The 21,633-nt window shown below is 40.4% G+C and overlaps 1 protein-coding gene across 5 annotated transcripts in view; it reads left to right on the forward strand.

Moving 5' to 3' along the window:
• Positions 1 to 21,633, forward strand: part of TADA2A (transcriptional adaptor 2A) — a 31,879-nt gene that overhangs the window by 8,074 nt on the left and 2,172 nt on the right. For 2 of the 5 annotated variants that reach the window (XM_055720418.1, XM_005439701.4), the window contains exons 4-15: positions 919 to 978; positions 1,609 to 1,700; positions 3,163 to 3,320; positions 4,738 to 4,826; positions 5,615 to 5,687; positions 11,981 to 12,044; positions 14,017 to 14,060; positions 14,591 to 14,701; positions 16,091 to 16,162; positions 16,782 to 16,914; positions 17,646 to 17,689; positions 20,273 to 20,346. In XM_055720418.1, the coding sequence (XP_055576393.1) occupies positions 919 to 978; positions 1,609 to 1,700; positions 3,163 to 3,320; positions 4,738 to 4,826; positions 5,615 to 5,687; positions 11,981 to 12,044; positions 14,017 to 14,060; positions 14,591 to 14,701; positions 16,091 to 16,162; positions 16,782 to 16,914; positions 17,646 to 17,689; positions 20,273 to 20,346 (1,014 nt within the window). Of the gene's footprint in view, positions 1 to 918; positions 979 to 1,608; positions 1,701 to 3,162; positions 3,321 to 4,737; positions 4,827 to 5,614; positions 5,688 to 11,980; positions 12,045 to 14,016; positions 14,061 to 14,590; positions 14,702 to 15,801; positions 16,163 to 16,781; positions 16,915 to 17,645; positions 17,690 to 20,272; positions 20,347 to 21,633 lie in introns of those variants that run through there. The other 3 variants (XR_008733844.1, XM_055720433.1, XM_055720439.1) reach the window with 3 other exon arrangements.

Raw genomic sequence — 21,633 nt, forward strand, 5'->3', positions numbered from 1 at the left:
CATAAGCAGCTGAAGGAGGTCTTTGTGAAGGCAGCCAAAGCTACCTAAAGACATGCAGTCAGCCTGGCTGTGTAACGGAGCATGCTGCTGCACGTCTAGAGAGGTATTGTTTCTGTTGGGTTTTTTATGGCATGGAAAAGAAAAGCCATCAAAAAACACCCTTTCCCTGTCCCTACACTTTTTTTCCCCCTCTCAAATGGAAAAGGAAATTTGAGGAAAATTTGCAATATTGACAATAATTGTGACCAGATACAGTTCTTTAAAAATTATGTGTGATCTGATAACCACAGAAAGTAGTGCTAGTTTTGATTATTAAATATATAAGTTTGCATTATTTATGATTAAAAAATGGCAGTAACCTCTAAAACCGAAAAAGGAGCTTAGCTTTGTGCTCAGAGATGTACAAAATACACAAAACCATATTGGGTATATGTTTGTTCATTTATCTGTACTTAAAAAAAACAGAAATTGAACTGTTGAAAATAGCCACAAACAATGCTGGTGGTTTTTAAACAGAGAACCAAGATTAAAGGGGAACTGTGTTTTCAATACCTACAAAATGCTCTGTGCTCTCTTCCTGGAACAATCCACTTTAAAACATACCACCAAGTTTCTTTCACCTGCCTAACTTTGCCATAAATACTTAACAAAAAAGTATGTCAATTCACAGGAGTTATGTCTTGGTGCAAAAGACAAGCAAGATACAAAGACAGAATTAATGCAGTTTTAACAGAGATTCTTCTACCATTTTATGTTTTTTCTAAAATTAAATCAGAAAAGTTGAATATCTTTTTCAGCATATCAGGTGGTCAGTTTTGGATATCCAGCGGTCAGAGAATAAAAGGAAAAAAAGGGAACAGTTAAAATATTTTCAGGACAGCACTGAGACTAACATAATGCTAATCTTTTGTTCTACAGTGTTTCACACGAGGATTTGAATACAAGAAACATCAAAGTGATCACACTTATGAGATAATGGTAAATATTCCTTTTAGAAAACACCTACTCCATCTTGAGCTTTCATAACTTCCCAGGAGTTAGGCCCTCGTTTACTAATATTACACTGAAAAATTAAGTGATAACAATTCTTTGATTCAGAGGTTTAAATCTATTAAAAAAATGAAAAAGTCTTCCTTGAGAACAAAGAAGAATATCCACCTGGAACATAATGGAGTAGTGGAGACATTTAAAGCTACATTTTTTACTTGTGCCTAGGTAGCAAAATGTGTCTCATGGGACTTCCAGTTCTTTAAACATGTGAATCAACTTTTTTCTTTATTCTTGTTTTTTCTTCCCCAAAATTAATCATTTTAAAGTCTTCCATAATTTTTACTGTGTTTCGTAGCGTAACATTGTTGAATTACAGCTGGTGGATACAACATGTAACAGTATATCAGATCGGCAGTGACAAACTAGTTTTTACTGTAGTTGATCCAGTGCCCTAAATAATGCAACAATTCTTTGATCAGATTTCATGGGACATAGTAGAAGTTTAAAACTACCTGTATTATATACGGTGTTGCCCTGTAGTTTAGAACTTCTTTGCTCTTGGTGTGGTGGATTATAAAAGAGGATCACAGCAGTTTGATTTGCTTTTTTCTTCTCTAGACTTCCGATTTCCCTGTCTTGGATCCTAACTGGACAGCTCAAGAGGAAATGGCTCTCCTAGAAGCTGTGATGGACTGTGGATTTGGAAACTGGTGAGAATTTAGTGGTTCAGCCAACTTCAGTGAATGATGGGTAGTTTTTCCTTTCATTTCACTGGATCTTAACGTTTAATACATCAGTGCACATTGAATGTTCAGTGACTTGTTGTGGGTGAGACACTAATTTAGCAGCTGAAGTGGAAGACTCGGGTAGCAGATTCTGTTTTCAAATCTGCAGTTAGATATACAATGAAATTATTAAAGGCTTCTTGTGAGATGCAGGGCGCCTCCAGTAAAGTACAAAGTTCCCTCAGTTCACAGTAAAATCACTGGGTTTTGAAGGAGCTCGACTGTTGCACAAGATTATCTGTGCCTCAGTTTACTCCTATGTAAAAACCAACTACAGAATTTCTTACCTTGTGTGGTTTTGGCTTGCTTACAGTTGACTAGCTAGGTATGGTTATTTTTGGAGGTTCCCTGCTTCTCTGTCATATTTAGGATAGAACACTGGAAGTATTTAGTATTTTTGCATTATGTTCTGTTCATTTCTGTAGTTGATACAGGATTTTTATGCATTTCTAAATGAAGGAGATCTGTAGTCATGAGTTATTTCTCTTCCCCTTCATGAAAAAATAGCTGTATTAAAAGTACAGGACTCCAGACTTCGCTGAAACAGAACTGTGAGATCTCACGTGTACCTTGCTGTCATCATTAAGACTGAAAACTGGTTGCAGTTGTGTTCTGCAAGTATGTCTAGTACACTTCGCCCTACTTAACAATACAAGTAATTTTAACTTTTTCCTTAAACACTTGGCTTTTTTCAGCCTTTACCAAATAAAGGAAAAACTGATTTTTCTTCCTGGAATCCCTTGCACCCAGTTTTTAGTTTAACAGAAATTAAAATGATTGCTGCTGGTGGATTAACTTTTTTTTTTAAGTCCTCAACTTACACAACCATTTTATTAAGACAAAACACTTCATATTTCTAGTCAACCACTTTTCCAAGAAAGTTTGGCAAAGATTTCTAGAATGTGTTTCGTACAACTATTTCACTACACGAAAGGGGAAACCACTATCCAGTTAAAATCACAAGAGAAAGTGGAGAAGCAGAATGTGATTCCGGACTATAGAATTTACCATTACCTGGAGTTAGTCAAATGTATAAAAAGCTCTTAAATAACAATACTAAATTTTCAAACATATAAAAAGTTTGGTACATTCCATCAGCCAGGGAGTTTCTTATGTAAAGACAGTGAACTGTGTTGCTCGTGACCACGAGAAAAGTGCTCCCTAGCGCTGTATCGAACTTGTAAGTATTGGCTCAGTGTTAGTCCACAAAATGTGAATTCAGACATCATTGCATATCAGTTCTCTGCACACAATGCAATCAGTCTCTTGTCCAAAATTATCTTTTACCGCTAGAGAAAGGAAAAAAAAAAACCCTCTTTTTTTTTTTTACAACAAAAAAACCATGTCTGTGTTCTTCATATTAAGCCTCCCCCTCTCCCCACTTCAGGCAGGACGTGGCCAACCAGATGTGTACAAAATCCAAGGAGGAATGTGAGAAACATTATATGAAACACTTTATCAACAATCCCTTGTTTGCATCAACATTACTGAACCTGAAGCAGGCAGAGGAGGCGCAGCACAGCGAAACAGCCATTCCTTTCCACCGTGAGTATCCCCTGCCCACTAGCACATACAGGGAGCTTCCCCACAAGGTCTCTGCTCTTCCAAACTGGGAATGAGCAGCCTTTGGAGAAAGGCGGGGCATGTGCAGTTTGCTTTTATTCCCAAAAGGAGAGCTTGTTCCAATGGCTAACTTCGATAACGTTAGTAGTAGAGTTTTCTTCACAACGTATTAAATCATTGGTGTATCAAATAGGCAAGACTGCCGGTTCAGTGGGAGAAGGGAGGGAACAGAGAGGTCAGATACAAACAGCAGGTTCTGATGAACCTGAAGTTCCTGCACAGCCAGTAGAAACGGTCACTCACAGAAATCACCACAGCAAAAGCCTGGATGCACATAGTCATTTAAAGGACAAGCTACCTCAAAGCTGCTTCACATGTGGCATGACATAACAGCGTGTCCGCCATGGTAAATACCAGTGTTGGTTCTCACCCTGATGCTGGAGCGATTACTTTTCTTGTCCAGTCCCCGCGTAGCAATGGTAACTGGGAAGGGATTTCTACCTGTAAAACATTCATCTGATTATCCACTGTGTACTGGGCCTAACCGCTGATGTGATTTATCATAAAATTACTCTTTAAACTATGCTGATTTCACACCTCTGCCTTTTAAAAAGCATATGCTAAATTTCAGCAACTTAACAAATTTCCAGTTTTCCTTAAATTTAACATCTTTAGAATTCCCCCAGTCTAGCAGCTGTTCCATTATAAAGCTCCCCAGAACGGCTGGGTAATAAGATTGCTGGGTATCTGGAGGTTTAAATTGAACAATACAGTGGTTAGGGCTAAAGCAGACAATTTTGGTTCCGTCCCTGGCTGTCATTGATTTTTTTATGTGACCTGGGCCAAGACAAATTCTCTGTGCCTCAGCTTGCTTTATTTATAGCATGGGACTTATAATGTTTAGCTCGTTCACAAGTGTGCTGTGAACCTCGGTTCATTATTGTCTGTAAAACTCTGAGCTCCTCAGTTGGGAAGGGCTGTAAAAATCCGGAGTTGTATAGCTTTAATTGCATCCCTCTGTAAATGGCACCCAAAAGATGGCAGATTTAACACCCCCGTTGCTATTAACTAAAAGAACCTGCACGCTGAGTCCGAGTGATCTGCAGAGGTTTACCGGGGGGACACTGAGCTCTGAAATGTAGAGTTTACATTTTATAACCTATTTATTACCTTGAATTTCTGTGTTTGACTTTCGAGAATACTACGAAGATCTCAGATTATTGCATTTTTTCTCTGGATGAACACAGTCTTTTTCTGAATATAACAATGAATAAAAGCCCAATCAGGTGTTTTTTCTTCAGCTAATTATTCCTGCTTTTCCTGCAAGAGAAACACGTATTTACAGGTTGTTAAAAGAGCCCAAGCCCTACACAACCACTAAAACCCTTTATTTTTTCAGCTGCTGATGATCCCCCACGGCCGACTTTTGATTCCTTGCTCTCCAGGGATATGGCTGGGTACATGCCAGCGAGAGCTGACTTTGTTGAGGTAAGACTCTCTCTCCTCCCATTATTTTAAATTTGCTACTGAATGCAAGATCAGCAAACGCGCACTTGTTTGCCCCTGCCTCTAAGTCTCTACTCTTCGTGTAAAGAACATCAGAAGAGGACAAGACAGAGTGATTAAACCAAGGATTTAATTACAGAGGTGGCGCTGCAGGCTTGCAAAGCTGCTAGCAGGCAACCTGTGAGTCAGGGCTTTGTGTGCATGGGCTGTGCGGCATGCTGCTACCACCAGATGTCCAGTAATGAATGGCTCTTATGTAAGCGAACTAGATGTTGTGAATTAGATGCTTAGCAAAAGGGGTCAGCTTCAGCATGCTTCTATTTCATTTGCCTTAGAGAAGCACATATGAGCCAGATCCAAAGATCACTTGAAAGACCTGCATTGTTTTCCATGGTTTTAGCTGTGGGCCCAGGGCCCCAGTTCCTGTTGCAAAACAAGCTCCTGTACATGAAGTAATGAATTCAGCCATATAGGGGCTTGTTGTTTTTGTACATTTGAGCAGAATTTCCACCACAGTGTGGGAGTCATGGAGATTACCTGATTAATTCTCATTATCCTGTCGCAGCACCCTGTTCCAGTTCCAGCCATGGGGGTGCATATTATACATTCCCTAGTTAAAGCTCCGCTGTGATGTATGTTGCTCAGGGATGGAACCTTGTACAACTGTGTATGAGTAAATATCTCTGTGTTCAGTACTTCTACATGTGCTGAAACTCAGTACCAATTTTTTAATGCTATTTAGTGATAATTTATTAATCACCTCTGAACAGGAGTTTGACAACTATGCTGAATGGGATTTGAGAGATATTGATTTTGTAGAAGATGATTCAGACATTTTGCATGGTAAGTCCCATATTTTTGTACATTGTCTGAAAATAATGTTTCAGAGTGCCTGTGCAGCATTTTACTGGGTCTCTTTTTCTCTACATACTTTTTTAAAAGTGAACATACGTTTTTAATAATCTCATTTCTGTGTGTTGGAATTTGAACACCGGCATTTCTATGGTCCTCACTTTTAAATCTCTTTTAAAAGCTCTTAATCAACTAACATACTTAGATATAGAATAATGCATTTCACTCACTACTGAAATGTAGCCAGTTGTAAAGCAGAACATGACTGAAACAGAGTAGTCTTCACCAGAGGTAGGCATCACTTTAAGAAAGACACAAATTATGTTTTATCCAGTATAAACTCTAGAGAAAGTTTAGCTAAGTAGAAGCAAATTATCTGAGATAGTAATTTGTCTGGAAACAGTTAGCAGTACATCAGTGTTTGAATAAACAGACCTACAGGCCTATTACAAACCAGAAACATCAATGGCTTGATACTGATTCCCCTCCCCAGCTGAAAGATACTCCTTCCATTTGCATAACATTTGTGAGCGTCATAGCAAGGCACAACTTTTGTTCTGCTTCAGAAGGAGGAACGCTTTTTCCTCTGTTGCCAACAGCCCTTTCCCATATTGTATCTAGTTTCTTAGAAGATCTGTCACTTATTCTAACCTCTATTGGTTTAGGAAATCTGATACCGGGAGGGGTATTAATACAGGCAGCAAGGAGGTATGTAGTTTAAGACTTACCTGCAACACACTGAAACTGTTCTGCTCTTGAAGTTTTGTGGTTTTTCATGCGTTAAACGTGCACACTGAGTTACAGTAGCATTAGCTGTATGTGACAGCTGACTTTTTATTGTGAAGAGGATGGTTATGTATGAGTCCACTTGCTGCTACTGAGTTTCTCTGGACATAGCTGCCTTAAAATACCAAATAACAGGAATTATTCAAATGACATTTTAATCCATAAAGAGTAAAAGATCATACCTCTCCCCACATTTATGAGTACATATAGTGTTTAAAAGTACTGTGTGTATGCTTCAGAATTCTCCCACCTGTGTCAGGCAGTTCTAAGCTAAAGCCTTAGCGTCCCTTGGAGACAGACAAATCCTGTTACAGACAAACAGTCTTTCCAAACTTAAAAAATCAGTTTGAAATTTAGCAGTGTACACAGAGCTTTAAGGAATGCAGGCTCCCTTGGCTCAGAAAAGGTTATGAGAATCGTATGTCAGTCTCTCTTCCCGTTTAACATTTATTGAATGGGGGACTGGCTTGTGGACATGTCAGGGATTCATCATGCCATCTCTTTTTATTGCTATGAAAAGATATATTTTCTTACTTCCATGTCCTATTCTGAGTCCTGGTAAACTGAATACGTAAAATAAACTCCTAGTTCTGTTCACTAATTGATAGCTTAATATTAATTCAAGCTGGTTTACCAGCATTGTCTTCCATACCCCTCACACCTGTCTTCCTCCCACTGCACAGTTCAGCCATTTAAGATTTCTCCTACCAGCCTCCTGTTTAAGTTGCCGATCTGACTGCAAAAATCAGCTTTCCTCATCTCTTCAGAATGTCATAAAGCTGTGCAGGGCCAGACCCTCTGGTCTGTCCAGCTCCGTGTCCTGTTAGTACCGCAGAGCAGACGCGCAGGAGAACGTAAGAGAAATATAGGCACATACTTTTCCTGGCATATCTCCACGCTTCCTGCAGATAAGTTTAGAGACTTCATGACCCATGTGTTGTGGTCAGACCATGTTGACCAAAGGATCTGTCCTCCATGAATTTAGTTAACTACTCTTAGAACTATATATATTTGTACTTTTGCCCCCATAATACCCTGTACCAGTGAGTTCCACAATTGAGTTAGGAGTTCTACAATTTAATTATGTGTTGTGTGAAAAAATACTTCCTTCTGTCTATCAAATCTTTTACCTGATAATTTCGTTGGATGTTCTCTAGTTTGTTCTTCAGTTATCTTCGGTATTTAGTATAGGATGTCAGGCATTTGCCTTGTGAACACTGTTTGGCAGAACTTACATGGTGTGACCAACTACATTTTTGATCTCTTAGCTCAGGAACTCTGGCATCTTCCTTCCCACAGCTGTGCTAGATCTGCCCATGTGAGGGAGAATGCCTCTAAAAAATGAAGTCCCAGGGTCTAGCCAGCTGTTTTCCTTTTACATGAGGCATCTTGGGGAGAGAAAGAATTATTCTAAAAGAGTTTGGAATTCGATCTTTCCCTTCTCCAAGCTAATACAAAAAATGAAGGAGGCACATCCTCCCTGATGCTGACTTTGCTTGATTGCTTCAGAATATTTTGCAACCTAATTGTAGGATTTCATACTGTAGAAAATCGCTCAACATTTGGATCTGAAGGCAGGGACAGGCATTTGGATGATTTGAGAAACCTTTGTGCTTTGTAGTTAAAAGGCAGAGGAGGCTGTGAGGCAGCCCTGGAGGCCCAGGATATTGTTATCTCTCATAGGGGGGAGACAGGGGGTCTCACATGCCCCTCTGCCCCAGCCCTGCCCACTGGAAAACTTCTGACACTAGATCTTACAGAAATGTCCTTGAAAAGCTGCCCTGTGGCTGTCTTCCACACCTGCTCGGGACAAATTTTTGCTGGCCAAATAGCAAACTTTTTGTTTGTACAGTAAAGCTGTAAAACAGGGATTTAACATATTTTATAGCCCAGAGAAACCCAAGGGGGGGTCTTGCAGCATAGGTTAAGTATCAGGTTTGTGAAAAAATCCTCTTGTTTGTTTTCCTGGCATACATTAAACCTCACTGGGCCCAAGATTCATTTTCGAAAACTACTTTTATATTCCATTTTCTGAAAGTTACTCAAGCTAGACCTGGAGAACACACCAACCAGCACAATTTCTATGGTCTCTCTTTCTTTCTTTTGTTTCACTAGTCACACAGATCAGTGCTGCAATGTCTAGGTTGCACATAACGCAGGAATATTTGATGCTGTCATTGGAACGGAATTCTTCCTTCTTCCCTTTCCTTCACATTGCTCTGCTTTTCTTAACATTTTGTAAAAATTGTTTTATAAAAAGTACTAGGTTTAAGCTGCTTGATCTCTGTTTCCTGATATCATTGCATTTTCCCTGTAACATTTTCCTGTGTCACTCAATGCAAGTTTTCGTTATTCCCACAAGAAAGAAGAGTGCAATTTAATACAAGGTGGAAAGACTCCCAGGCAGCCTTTTATGAGGAACACAGAAACCTGTACCTGCTGACTCACCAGCTCCTCCCACCACACAGGAGGTCACAGACATTGTTCAGTCACTTCTTGATATTAGTGAGATGGTAGAAATTGTATGAAATTTCAATTAGCTTCTTAAACTGTTAACTTTCACTCACTACTTGCAATACAGTAGACGCATGCAAATATATATTGCACATAAACAAAACCATAATGGACAGATCAAAAGAAACAACTAGTTACAAATCTAATTCAGCCCAGAGTGCTTGAGTATTTCATGAATTACAAGTTTTCATCAGACTGGTTTATAACCTTAGTAATTCCTCTTTTTTTCTGGCTTTTTCTCCCTTTGCCTTCTCATGTAAATGATTTTTACTTCTAACACTGGAAGGTAATTGCTGAAACCACAGGTTTAGAAGTGAGTGGAAATAGACTGCAACTCTGGCTGTACAGTAGTGAAATTTAATTTTATAAAATATGAGCCAGTCAATGTTCTTCTAAATATTACATGATGTTGGTTCTTTTGTGGAAGTTCCTGACATGTTCTGAAGGCAGATACCCTGTTTGCCTACGTTCCTGCTTTCCTTTAGGGAGAGTGAATTTGGATTGTGGCCATTACGTTTGTACCAATCAAGGCACACACTGGATACACAGCCTGTTTACTTCGATTAGTTTGCATTCTTCCCATTATTGGGGCCTTGCATGCCAAACAGGTTAGCTAGCATGAAACAAAGGTCTCGCTCATTAGTGTTCTGAAAAGTTTTTGCAGGCCAAATGAGGCTGAAGAGGAATGAAAAGGAAAGAAACTGTTTTGGACACACTCTTGAGAAACCAAAATATTTTGATTTTTTGGAATGAAGAAAGGAGCCTTGAATTTCTGCCTATCACTGGATCCTTCAAAGCTGCTTTGACCATCTCAAAGAACCTTATCATTTCCCAAAATGGACACTTTGGAACACAGTGTCAGCTTGGATTATCTTTAATTACCAGTACAAACAACTGCCTCCCTAGTATAATCCATGGGGAAAAGCACAGGCAAATCATTTTCATTCGTACAGCATCTCTGTTCTCATTTCAATGCAGCATGTAACAGTATAGTAGTCTTGAGTTATTCATGCATTCCAGATTTTGTAGTCGGCTGTTCCTGTGTGAATATGTCTATTAAAAACAAAAGCCCCTCCAAAAGTGCATGTGGCAGCAAATACTAATTTTTCTGGAAGCAGAAGGTCTATTTTTTTCCTTCATTTGTTCTCATGAGTGTTCCTTCCCCTCCCCGGTTGATCGTAATTTCTTTCAGAATATTGTGCGCTCAGGTGAAAGCATCAAAATGCAATAGTTATAGGTGCATAATTACCTGTGATATTTATAGAGGTTTTCCAATGCAATTTCTGCATGTACTTATTAAGATCTGCCCACACAAACCCCAGAAAATAACGTTAGCTTAGCTTGCAGAGGGTTTAAAAATGTAAGAATATTTTCCATAAATTGGCACCTATTCCAACACTTAGTAATAGCTTTCATTCATGTTTAACTTGCTGCATTTCCTAATTTCTTGTCCCCACATTTAAGCAAGAAGGAGAATTTGCCCTGTGCTTGTTCTTAAATTGGGGAACTTGAATAGCTCTTTATGAAAGTACATGATGATTCTTCAACACACTCATTTTGCAAGAAATTTGCAAAAAGAATTAAGAATATTGTATCAGCCCTCCTGTCTTCACACATAATCTTTTGCTCCTAGATGAACATCAAATCAGTCTTGTATAAATTAAAGATTTTTTTGCTAATACAGGATCAGTAAGTCTAACTCAAAACTGTTTGCTCCTGAGCTGATACACACAGCCTTTGGGCTTTAGCTGTCCCTGTTCGTAAGGAATTTTATTACCCAGAGGACTGCACAGATGAATTGCCTAGAGGCTCGGGGCTTCCTGGTGTTTACATATAAATGCATATTTTAAAATAGGCACATAACCACACTTCTTTCTTAATTGCATTATTTATTATTTATTGGAGAGTGCAATCAATAAACTGCCAGTATCAGTTTTGCTCTTTTCTTGTAACTGCAGAGGAAGGAGTGGATTCTGGATTCTGTCACACTTGGGCCACCCCTGATTCCACAGCGCAGTGGGCTGAAAGGGGACGTGCTCTTGCTTAGTTTCAAAGAGCTGCATGTTGTCTCTACAGACTGTAAACCCACTGTCAAGTCTGAAGCCTCTTCCTTCTGAGAGCATATTGAAATGATTAACGTAAAGGAAAAAAAGCCAGCAAAGAAGTGGGCCAACTCTATGCTTATTTAATGACCTAGAATTTTTGAGTTATTTAACAAAATGTGGGAAGGGAAGGTAATAGGTGTCTCCTTATCTTTTCTTTCAAGAATTTACAAAAAAAGTTTATTAACGAAATGGTTACAGGAAAAGAAGCTGAAGGATCTCCAAGTGGATCAGCCAGATTGCAGACAGATTTGATTTTGAAAAGGATATGATTTCTAATGAGCGTGGCTTTTTCCTGTGCTTCTTCACATTGTCGTGAACTATTCTCTTTGTTCTTCTGGCAGACAGATAAGTCTAGAAGTTAACAAGCTACAATCTTGTAGATGTTTTTAAGAACTGTAGCAAAGGCTACTTTGAATCTTCACAGTTCAGAACTGTGTCTTTCTATTTTTTGGAGTTCTTGTTCTGTGCAAAGAAGCCTTTATCCACAGATGATACCTCAGATCCTTAAATCTGATAATTTCGCCTTTCAGGAGAAGGAATACTTAACAACTGCACATGTAAAGGAACAAATAAGTGCTAACAGTAAAACAGTCCAAGAAGGAGGAGGAAAAGAGTTCTGAGGATCTGCCCAGGTTCATATTTACAGGCAGTAATGTATTTGGAAGGAGTAAGCAAAAGAAAGCTTTGACAGGTAGCATGTCTAGCCTGCAGAAGGTTAGCCTCTAGTGAGTTTAGGTCCCTGTACAATTGCCAAAGGATTTTTAAAACAGCAAAGCAGAGTGACCATTTCAGCCTACCGTGAACATGAAAGCTTGAAAATTAGCCCAGTACAGTGATTACTTATGTATTCTGCAATTATTTTTTATTATTATTTTGCAGCTCTGAAGATTGCAGTTGTAGATATCTATCACTCCAGGTTAAAGGAAAGACAGAGAAGAAAAAAGTGAGTTTTCAAGCAGTAATTTTGTTCCTTTGCTTCATTACCATGTTTTGGTCCCCAGTGTTGTCCTAATACTAAACTTAATTGATTTCCTATAGCAACCTTCCGGACAATTCCCATGCATGGAGACCTTCTGCTATGAGATTTGCATGACAGGCTTCATCTTGGATGTGTGGTTCTCCTTCTGTGCACAGATTAAGATCAGGCACGTGACTTTAGCAATGGTACCAGCCCAGAAAGCACAGGTTAACAGACCCTGATTGCTTATTTGTACACATGGTTGACAAAGGACCTCTACACGCCATAACTCTCCTTTAAACTCTCAAAACAAGTCATTAATTGTGAAAAACCTCTTTTCCAGTCCTTTTTACTGCATGAAAGTCGTGTACACAATGCTCTTCATATTACTATCCCAAATCCAGTTATACATAAATAACTAAACTTCTTGCAACACCTTATGAGATCACATAGCCATTTTGCAGAATGAGAAACTGAAATACTCTCTGGGAAACCAATCATAGATCCAGGGCTAGGAACCAGAAGAGGCAAATCTCTTTTCTTCTTGTTCCCTGAGTGATGCTTATGTACTAAGCATAATTCATTTTCTACTTCAGGAAAAAAAAGCAAGCTGCCAGTCTGTGACTAATTACTAGACCCCTCTTTCTCCACAGAAATGTTTGCATCATTATTTTTAATTCTTAGTGGTCCATAAGTTACTTTTCCACAATGTGTACTGAAGATAACTATATAGCTGACCTGAGTTTGAATAATTTATTCAGTTCATTTGACAGCTTTCTAGAATGACTCAATTTATTCATTAAATTCAATTTTATTATAACTTTCAAGTACTTTGTTCAATATTTAAAATTATATCTTGCTGAATTACTCCCTTCTGGAAGAATTAGTAATTTGGAGTAAGACTCCTCCGTTCCTTTTCATAATACAGCATCGTTCTGCTGAATGACAGGTAAGAGTTGATATGTATCAACCAGGTTCTTTGTAATTCATAAATAAAAAATATTTACGTGGCATGATTTCCATTATGATAAATCATGTCACGCTGAAAGAAAGTGCCATAAGGCTCAGTGACATAACTCAAAATGGTGTCAGTTTTTGTAAAGTTTCTGCAGCAGGATGGGACAAAAATCTGGAAAATGACGTAAAAATGCTGATGTCACTCTCAGAAAGGCTTCTCCACATGGGACAGGAAAGTTCTTTTATACATACTGAAGAAAATGTAATGGATTATAGAGAGCAAATTCCAACCTGACCTTGACAAGCTCAACATTGTAGTATCTCTTATCATTAGCAAAAGTCGTGTGTTTATCGAATTGCCACATAGCAGCGACCACATGACATTTGCTGAAACCTCTGACAAATTTATTTCTTATACACTTGTGAATATCTGACCTGCCTTTTTCCTCTGCTCATTTCCCTGATCCTGTCAGGAGCGTTTCAAACTTACGAGTTACCTAAATCATTTCCCTCTTTAAAATCTAAGCTGTCGTGGAGAAATTCCTTCATCCCACTCCCGGTGGTGAAATTTACAGTCCATCTCTCACCCCTGCTCTCACAGAAGGACATTTGTCTCCCTCAAGCTGGAAATCATGCTTCATGAGACATTCCTTTGCCTCCAGTTTTGGAAGGACAAGTTATAAGACACTGTAGATGTGAAATCTGTGCCTAAAGAAGCAGTTTTGAACCTTTAAAGCAATTGTAGCTCCCTTTGTGCTCAGTACTGTCTGAGTTGGACTAATGCACACCACTATTCAAAATTTACCCTGATTAAAGCCACACTGCATCACTGCATCATGCGTCTCCGCTAGTCAGCACAAAGGTTATGGAAATTTCGTATGTCTTTAGTTTTAGACCCCTCTGTCGGTCAAAACCAAAGTGTCTTCTGAAGCCTTTGTATTTATGAGGTAATACATGAGTTAAATGCCTTTTCCTAACACCATTTTTCTCTCAATTACAGAATTATAAGAGATCATGGACTAATCAACCTCAGAAAATTTCAAAGTGAGTATCAGGTGTAACTGCTTAACTTTAAAGTAGCCTCTACTCGGGAAGCAAAACTTCACATGTTCTCTGTCTCCAGTGCACCAGTGTGGTTTCTTCATACTGGACCATATTCAGATGGTCTGAATTCCAGCAGATTTCCTGCCCCGACTGTTTCCAACCGGCTGGCTCTAACTACTCCCAGCTCTGTTTTAGTCATTGTCTCAGAATTGCTTTTCAGAAGCATTTCGGGTTCCACTGAGGAGGGAGAGGGGTGACGGTGAAATCTAGGCTTTCTAAGTGCATCTCACTATCCCAAGTGCACTTCGCTATTCTATCATCCTTTATGCTTTTAGAATTTTAAGGGGTGTGCAATTTTGTTGCTTTTTACTCAGCAATTTGTAGTTGTGACACCAAAATGGCCAAGAAGTGTACCAGATCTGGATCTCTGGGCAGTTCACAGGGGCTGGGTAGTCACTTCACGTTCCACTGAATTTATTTTCTTCTCCCAGTAGGAGTGATAAAAGTGTGTCGCTTTTTCCCCCCTCTAGTTTTGGAAAGGCGATATCCAAAGGAGGTTCAAGACCTTTATGAAACAATGCGACGGTTTGCACGAATTCTTGGACCGGTAGAGCATGATAAGTTCATTGAAAGCCATGCATGTAAGTACCTTGAAGATTTTAGCATGTTTCTTCTTCAATAGGCTTAATGAGCGGTTGCATCATCTACAATCTTTCCTAAATATATACCACTCCTGGAGGGCAGGAGGTTATTTGTCTCCTCCTCCCCCATCTACCTACCTCAGAAAAACAAATACATTTGTGGTTTGATACATTATATAGGCAGCAAGTGTTTTTTTCCACTAACTTAGTCTGAGTTCTTTGTTTGATTTCACAGTTGACTGAACATTCTGGTCATGTGTTAGAAGTAATATTTTCTTATCAAAAGACCACTATTCATTTACTGGGACTCTGTATCAGTGAGAGAACAAAATCCCTAGAATTTATGTCTGTATTGAGAAACCAGGAACTGGCAGCAAATTGTGAGTTCTTTGAAAGATACACGTTAAACCATTATGTGTGTACATAATTATATAGTACTGAGGTCATTATGTCCCTTACCTTAAAGGGAGAGGCATTGTTCCATCACCGAATCATCTTGAGTCTTTATGCATAATCATAGCATGCATTTAGGCAAATTCCAGTACGAGTCATTACATCCTGCTTAATTCTGTGACTTAAACGGGGAGAATTGTTGCTCATTAGAAGGAACAAAGCACTTAAACAGTTGTGACTGTATTTGCAGGACACTGTGTGTGAAATACCAAAAGTATGACCCAGCAAAATCATGAGTCCCACATGTGAGTGCTAGCCCTGGAACCCAGTTTTGTTGTTGTAGTGACAGCGAAGTCCTCAAGTTAACCTGATAGCCAAGTACACGAATTATACAGATCTCCCGAGTAGTATGAGTAAACAAATTTGAGACGAGCAAACTTGCTCACTGTAAAAGTAAGCAATGCCTGGAAGCCAGCTGATAAAAGCTATAGGCAGTGAATATCTCTGAGCAAAAGGAACACAGGTATTTAATCTTACTGACTCCCGGAAAAGAGTTGTCTGCAAGGAAAAGTTTTGGAAGGTCCAGTTATGAAAATCACAGTTCAAAGACAATATTAGATGCTCTGAGGAGCCTGGATTAAGTAGTTTTTCAAAACTACTGAAATGCATTCCAGAAATCCTACATTATGGTTATTTGCCTTGTCCAGGATTCAGCAAAGGAACTGTCAAAGCATGAAGATAAAATAACTTTTCTGAGCACACAAATGCTAGAAACCAGCTTAAATCTGTGATGGAGGAGTGTTAGGACACGGTGAGTTTGAGATCTGATACAGACTTGTGCAGAGAGGTTAACCCTGTCTGTGGTTCTGTGTACTTCATAGCCGAACCGTGTAGACAAGTGAGAAACAGCAATGTTACACCACAGCTGACTGCCACCCCCACTGACCCACATTTGTTTTTTGGATTTCCCTTCTGCTTACTCTTGGGGTAAAACAGTGGAATTTGAGCTGCGAAGGGAAATAAAGCGACTACAGGAATACAGAGCAGCAGGAATCACCAATTTCTGTAGTAAGTACCTGATGCATTATTCAGCCCATTCCCATTCATCAAGGTGTGGAAGGATGATTTTACAACATTTAGGATGTGTTGAATAAAAAGACACTTACTTTTGAAATACGTTTGCTAGCTCTTCAACTGAACAAGTCTTTAGCAATAATGCTTCAGTCCAGCTGTGCTTTTTTAAAGCTACTTTGAGCCATCAGCTTGGAGAACGTGCTGTCTAGCAGAGCTCTGCTTTAGCCACCACTTTGCAGCCGATTCAGAAAAAAAAACGTCATGGCACAGTGGTCTCCAGTGCTTTATCTCTGGACACTTTCACTGGCTGTCAACAAGCGTGATATCTGGAGAGAGGCCTAAGACCTCTACATAAATGAAATGGCCTGGTTTATCCCAGACTTGGATCATGGAAGCCTTTTTTTGTTTGTTTTTGGCCTGAAATTAATAGCGGGAGGGGTGCAGGGTGGAATCTAATACCTTCTGATGCCAAGTAGTTGTCATGAGGGAGAATAGCTGAGTCTGGTCCAGAGCTAGAGAACAGTTTCTCACTGATTTCCTAAAGCAGAAAACCCAACAGTCTGAAAATGTTGACCAAGGCAGCTGGCAAGAACGTGGTGTCTGTTTGCCGTAGGTGCCAGAACATACGATCACCTTAAGAAGACAAGAGAGGAGGAGCGCCTGAAGCGCACTATGCTTTCTGAGGTCCTGCAGTACATCCAGGACAGCAGCGCCTGCCAGCAGTGGCTCAGTCGACAAGCTGATATGTACGGTTACAGTAAGGCTGGGAGTTTTACACACCTGTGCTTTAGTCAGCTGCATCAAACACATTTTGCTGTGTGACAACAAACACGTTCCCAGTTTATTGCAGTAGGAACAGTCCACAGAATTCAGCGGGGCGAGAAACTGCAGATAAGAGCAGTGGTGCTTGTTGCACTACAGACAAGGAGTGACTAGTAAGGGCTCAAAGCCTCGCTTGTCTGTATTTTTATATTTCAGGAACTTAACTGCCGTTAATAAAGTCACGGAGGGAAATGAGGTCTTTATGGATATTAATGAAGGCACAGATGACACTTTAAATGTTTCAGATGATTTTAGATGTAGCAGCATTATTAATGTGTAGTCACCCTGCATAAGCACTTTGATTTAGGGAGCAAGCTGCAATGCAAAGGAAATGCATCCTGTAAACCACATGGTCGGAGAAGATGATCTGTAATTTCCCCAGTCAGTCTCCACTGAATTTTTTATTGTCCTACCCACCCCCTCCCTTTGTTTTTGGGTTGGTTTTTTTTCTTTTCTTAAAACAGGTTCCAGGCATGGTCTTCAGTCTGGGAGTGCTAAATATTTAGAAATCCTGTTGACTTCAGATCAGCACCTGGGTTATGCAAGTTGAATTGTATAATTATTGGAGTTGGGGAAGAAGTAGTTTCAGGGGCAATATATGCAGTTATTCTTAAAAAAACCATGAAGGCAATTTGAAAATTTCCTTTCTTTTCAGTGATTCCGGCCTGACTCCCACAGTACCAGTTCCTTCAAATTCAGGTAACTGTTAGATGACGATCTGTGATAAAAAGCCAGCCATACATAAGTAATATTGTTCTGACAGCCTGCTGGAGAGTGGCTCTTTTGCTTGAGTGCTAAAGTATCGGTCCTTAAGCCTCATAGTTAAGCACTGCTTAAGTCAACATTACCTCAATCTGCAGCTCATTCCACGTGCAAATCCTGTAGGAGTTTTTGATGAATTTCTGACTACAGGTAGAAAACCTATTCTAAAGCTACATTAACAAGGCAGGAAAGAATTTTCACATGAGAACAACATTTTATCTTTAAAAGATCAAGCTAATCCAGGTTTTTAGTGAAGCTGTATAGCACATGCCATATGACCCTGACAGAAAGCAGATTTGGGAGGGCAGAACACCAAAAAACAGTTGCTGAGGAACAGGCCATGGGTGCACCAAGCACCCCAGAGTGACAGAATGAGATGGCACGGGTTGCCTATGCAACTTCAGTTTTCCTTTCCTATGAATATGCTTCTATGTTCTTTAATTCTGTAACCGCAGACTGTGGCTTTCTGTTGCCAAGAGGAACCCTAGTTCTTTCAGTGCTCTGTGAGGACAGATTCAGGGGTCAGTCAGAGCCCTTGTGGACAAGACTTCTATGAAATCCCATCTCATTTGTTGAGGCCACAGGGTGATATGCAATGAATGAGACTACGATAAAGTTTTACTATAAGGCTGTTAAATGTTGCCAGGGAAAACTGGCTTCTAGCTCTCTCTCTCTCTGCGTCCAGTTTTTATGTGGATGCTGATAAACAGCTTGAACCAAACTTCTCAGAGGTGGACAGCAAGTCTCTATGTTCTTCCTCATTTCTGCCAGGTACCTTGGGAATTTGGGTCAGAATACCAAGCAATTAGTCATTGCAGCAAGCACTATGTTTTAAACATACTTGGTGATCACTGAGATCTGGTATTTTGGAGACAAAATAGCATTGTGTATCTCAGGCCAGGCATCCAGAGCCCATGGAATGGGGACAGTACCCCCCCCCCAGCTGAAGGGCTAGTGTAAAGAATGAAAATAATTTTTTGTGAAATATTCAGTGGCCCATGAAGGAGAAGAGCCCAAGAGAACATGAAATGTTTTGCCTATGGAACTCAGACAGCATGCATTGTTTACAACCAGTATCACATGTTGAACAAAACCCAAACAAAATACCATATAGTTGCTAATTAAGCAAACATCTTGCATATTGAATAAGGCAAGAATACTGTGGAAAAACTGCCACGTGTCTATATAATTAAAGGCTGCATCATACTGAATATACAAGAGGGCAAATTAATGTTGCTTAACTTCACTTCTAGATTTTGAGATCTTGACTTTGCAGCCTTAATATGTTTTCTTCAATATAATTTGTGTAATTTCCTAGGTTTGTAAAAGAATAAAACCGTATTCTATCATGTCTCATCATAGCAAGCTCGTTCCAGGCCATAGAAAGAGGAAGCAGTGGTTCAAAATAACTTCTGCACCTACCAGAGACTCACTGCTCTGGCTTCTTTCTAGCCCTTCAGTGCTCTCTCTGGTCAGGCTCCCCTCACCCAGCCAGGCTCCCATCTGTTCCCTACAGATGCACGGGAGAAAAAAAGAGAGACTCCCCAGTCCCAGAGGTGGAGACCCAGGCAGGGCAGGGTCTGGAGCAGCAGCCAGCACAGTCCTTGGGAAAATGGAGCTGCAGCTTTCCCAAGATCTCATCACTTTGCCAAATTTGGGAAGTTTGCCCTGGGATAGAGAGACCTATGTCTAACGGGGCTAAATATGCAACCTGCAGCATGGGGGCAACTTTCTATAAATGTAAATTAATAGCCCTAGCTTTGTTCTGAGCTCTGGAAATTAAAACAGAAATGCTATTAGGAAAAAAACCAACAACCAAACCTGCAAGTAGAAAGCCCGTGTGAAAGTTTAAGCTCCACCAGTTAAAGTTCAGCAAAGTTATAAACAACGGTGAAAGTGAGAACTATCAGACTACCTTGTGATAGATTTTTCTTTCAATATGGTTTATCATAACAGACAAAAATACATCCACAAACTGCATTTGCTTTACGATATTTGCATGGTACTTAAAGGCCTTTAAAGAAAACTCTGCTTCATGAAGTCGTCAGTAACGCCAGAGAAATTTTCTGCCAATCCCATGAAGAGATCTCAGCATCTTTGTAAGATGCTGGTTTCACACCCGTTGGGAGCTGGCCCTGTGTGCTGTGCACACCCTCCGCAGGCACTGCCCGCCCTAACCCCAGCCAGAGCAGCCTGTGCAGCCAGAGGTGCAGCCCAGCCAGCCGCAGCCCCTGCCCATTTGACAGAAAACTTGCTTTCCAGTTCCTCCTGCGAGCCAGCTTAGCAGTGCAAGAGGCCTCATGCGAGTATTCGCAGTGCTATGTCAGCTACAAAACCGTACCTTTTATCAAATCAGTGAAGGTTTTACGCTGAGCCCTAAATAACCCATGTCTATAAACACTCAGATCATACTGGCTTAACATCACGGGGATGTAATTGCCTCTGTGATAACACAGCTAAGGAACCGCCACCGCCACACTGCTCAGAGGTCCTCAGTGTTTTCCCTTCATGTCTCTGCAGGTAGACGGAGTGCCCCACCACTGAACCTCACGGGGCTCCCGGGCACTGAGAAACTCAACGAGAAGGAGAAGGAGGTGAGGAAGGGAACAGAATGGAAAGATAGTCTGTGTACAACTTTCTCTGCACAGTGCAGGGGTGCTCACACCATCTGTCTCAGGTGCTGTGAATGTCACCTCAGTTATACGCCCTGACTGCTCTTTCCTGCTCATAAAAATCATTCAGGTTTTCCAGTTGGCTTCTTAATTTCAGTTACCGTACTATACGCACAGCACAGCTGCTGCACATTAGCTTATTTAGCAGAGAAAGGTGGAGAGCACCAGGGTGTTATTATGTGCTATTATAACATCCAGAGTATGACATCCTCTCTGCCTCTGTTGTGAGGCCGAGGCGAGCAGGAGGGTTATTTTTTCTTAATGAACATTGGTTTTGAAACCGGCAGAGGATTTCATCAAGGGCTTCACCGGACAGATCACTGAAACTGAATAGCGGAGTGCTTTCATTAGAGGTATCTCACAGCCAAACCTCAACCAGTTATCACTGGTTTTTCACTGTAACACTAACGTGACCCACGGAGGTGGTAACTGTATTGTTCTTTTCATGTGGTTTTTTTCCCCTTTTTCTGCTTTACAGTGGATATACCAAGCTGTTTGTATGCGCATGTGCAAAGGATGGAATCTGGCTTTCTTTAAGCCATGGGTTCTTAGCGGTGAGCTCAGCCTGGCGCTGAGATGTGCGGTCCCGTATGGGGTGCACCTGTATGGTCACCTAAAGCAATCGGTGGCACAGGGAAGGTAACACAGAGCAGACAGAAACAGGGCTGCAGCCCCCAGAGAGGCAAACAGCGAGCAAGGGGCCTGCCCTGTGTTTGTAGCTCAGTTTCTTCTGCATCTCAGTGCAGGCTTGCCCTCTACTTCAGTGAAAGGCAACACTGGAAAACTAATGAAATAAAATATTTTTGGGTTGTTTTTTATAAATAATCTGTTCTTAGATTGTCCAGAAGGCAGATGTCAGTGTATGTGAATTGCAGATGTATTTCAGACTTTTCCCTCTGCGTAAAAGCTGTTTCCCCTTCACTGGAGATGGCAGCATTGAAAATCAGATCACAGATTCGCCATGGAACATGGCATTTCTGGCTCCACTCAGCATATAAATAATTGTGACTAGGACATTAGTGTATATGGGGAATCTGATTTCCTCGCCAGCTGAGACATAAAGTCTGAGTTCCTCCGAATTCTGCAATTTCCTATCAATGAGGAACAATTATTAAGCATTTCCTTATTAAAAGGAGGAGACAGCCAGTACGTCCATTGGGAGCGGTACAGCGTGCCATCTAGAAGGTGGCTGGTATTTGGGAGCTAACT

Source organism: Falco cherrug, chromosome 1 (assembly GCF_023634085.1).
Source record: "Falco cherrug isolate bFalChe1 chromosome 1, bFalChe1.pri, whole genome shotgun sequence".
Taxonomy (NCBI): domain Eukaryota; kingdom Metazoa; phylum Chordata; class Aves; order Falconiformes; family Falconidae; genus Falco; species Falco cherrug.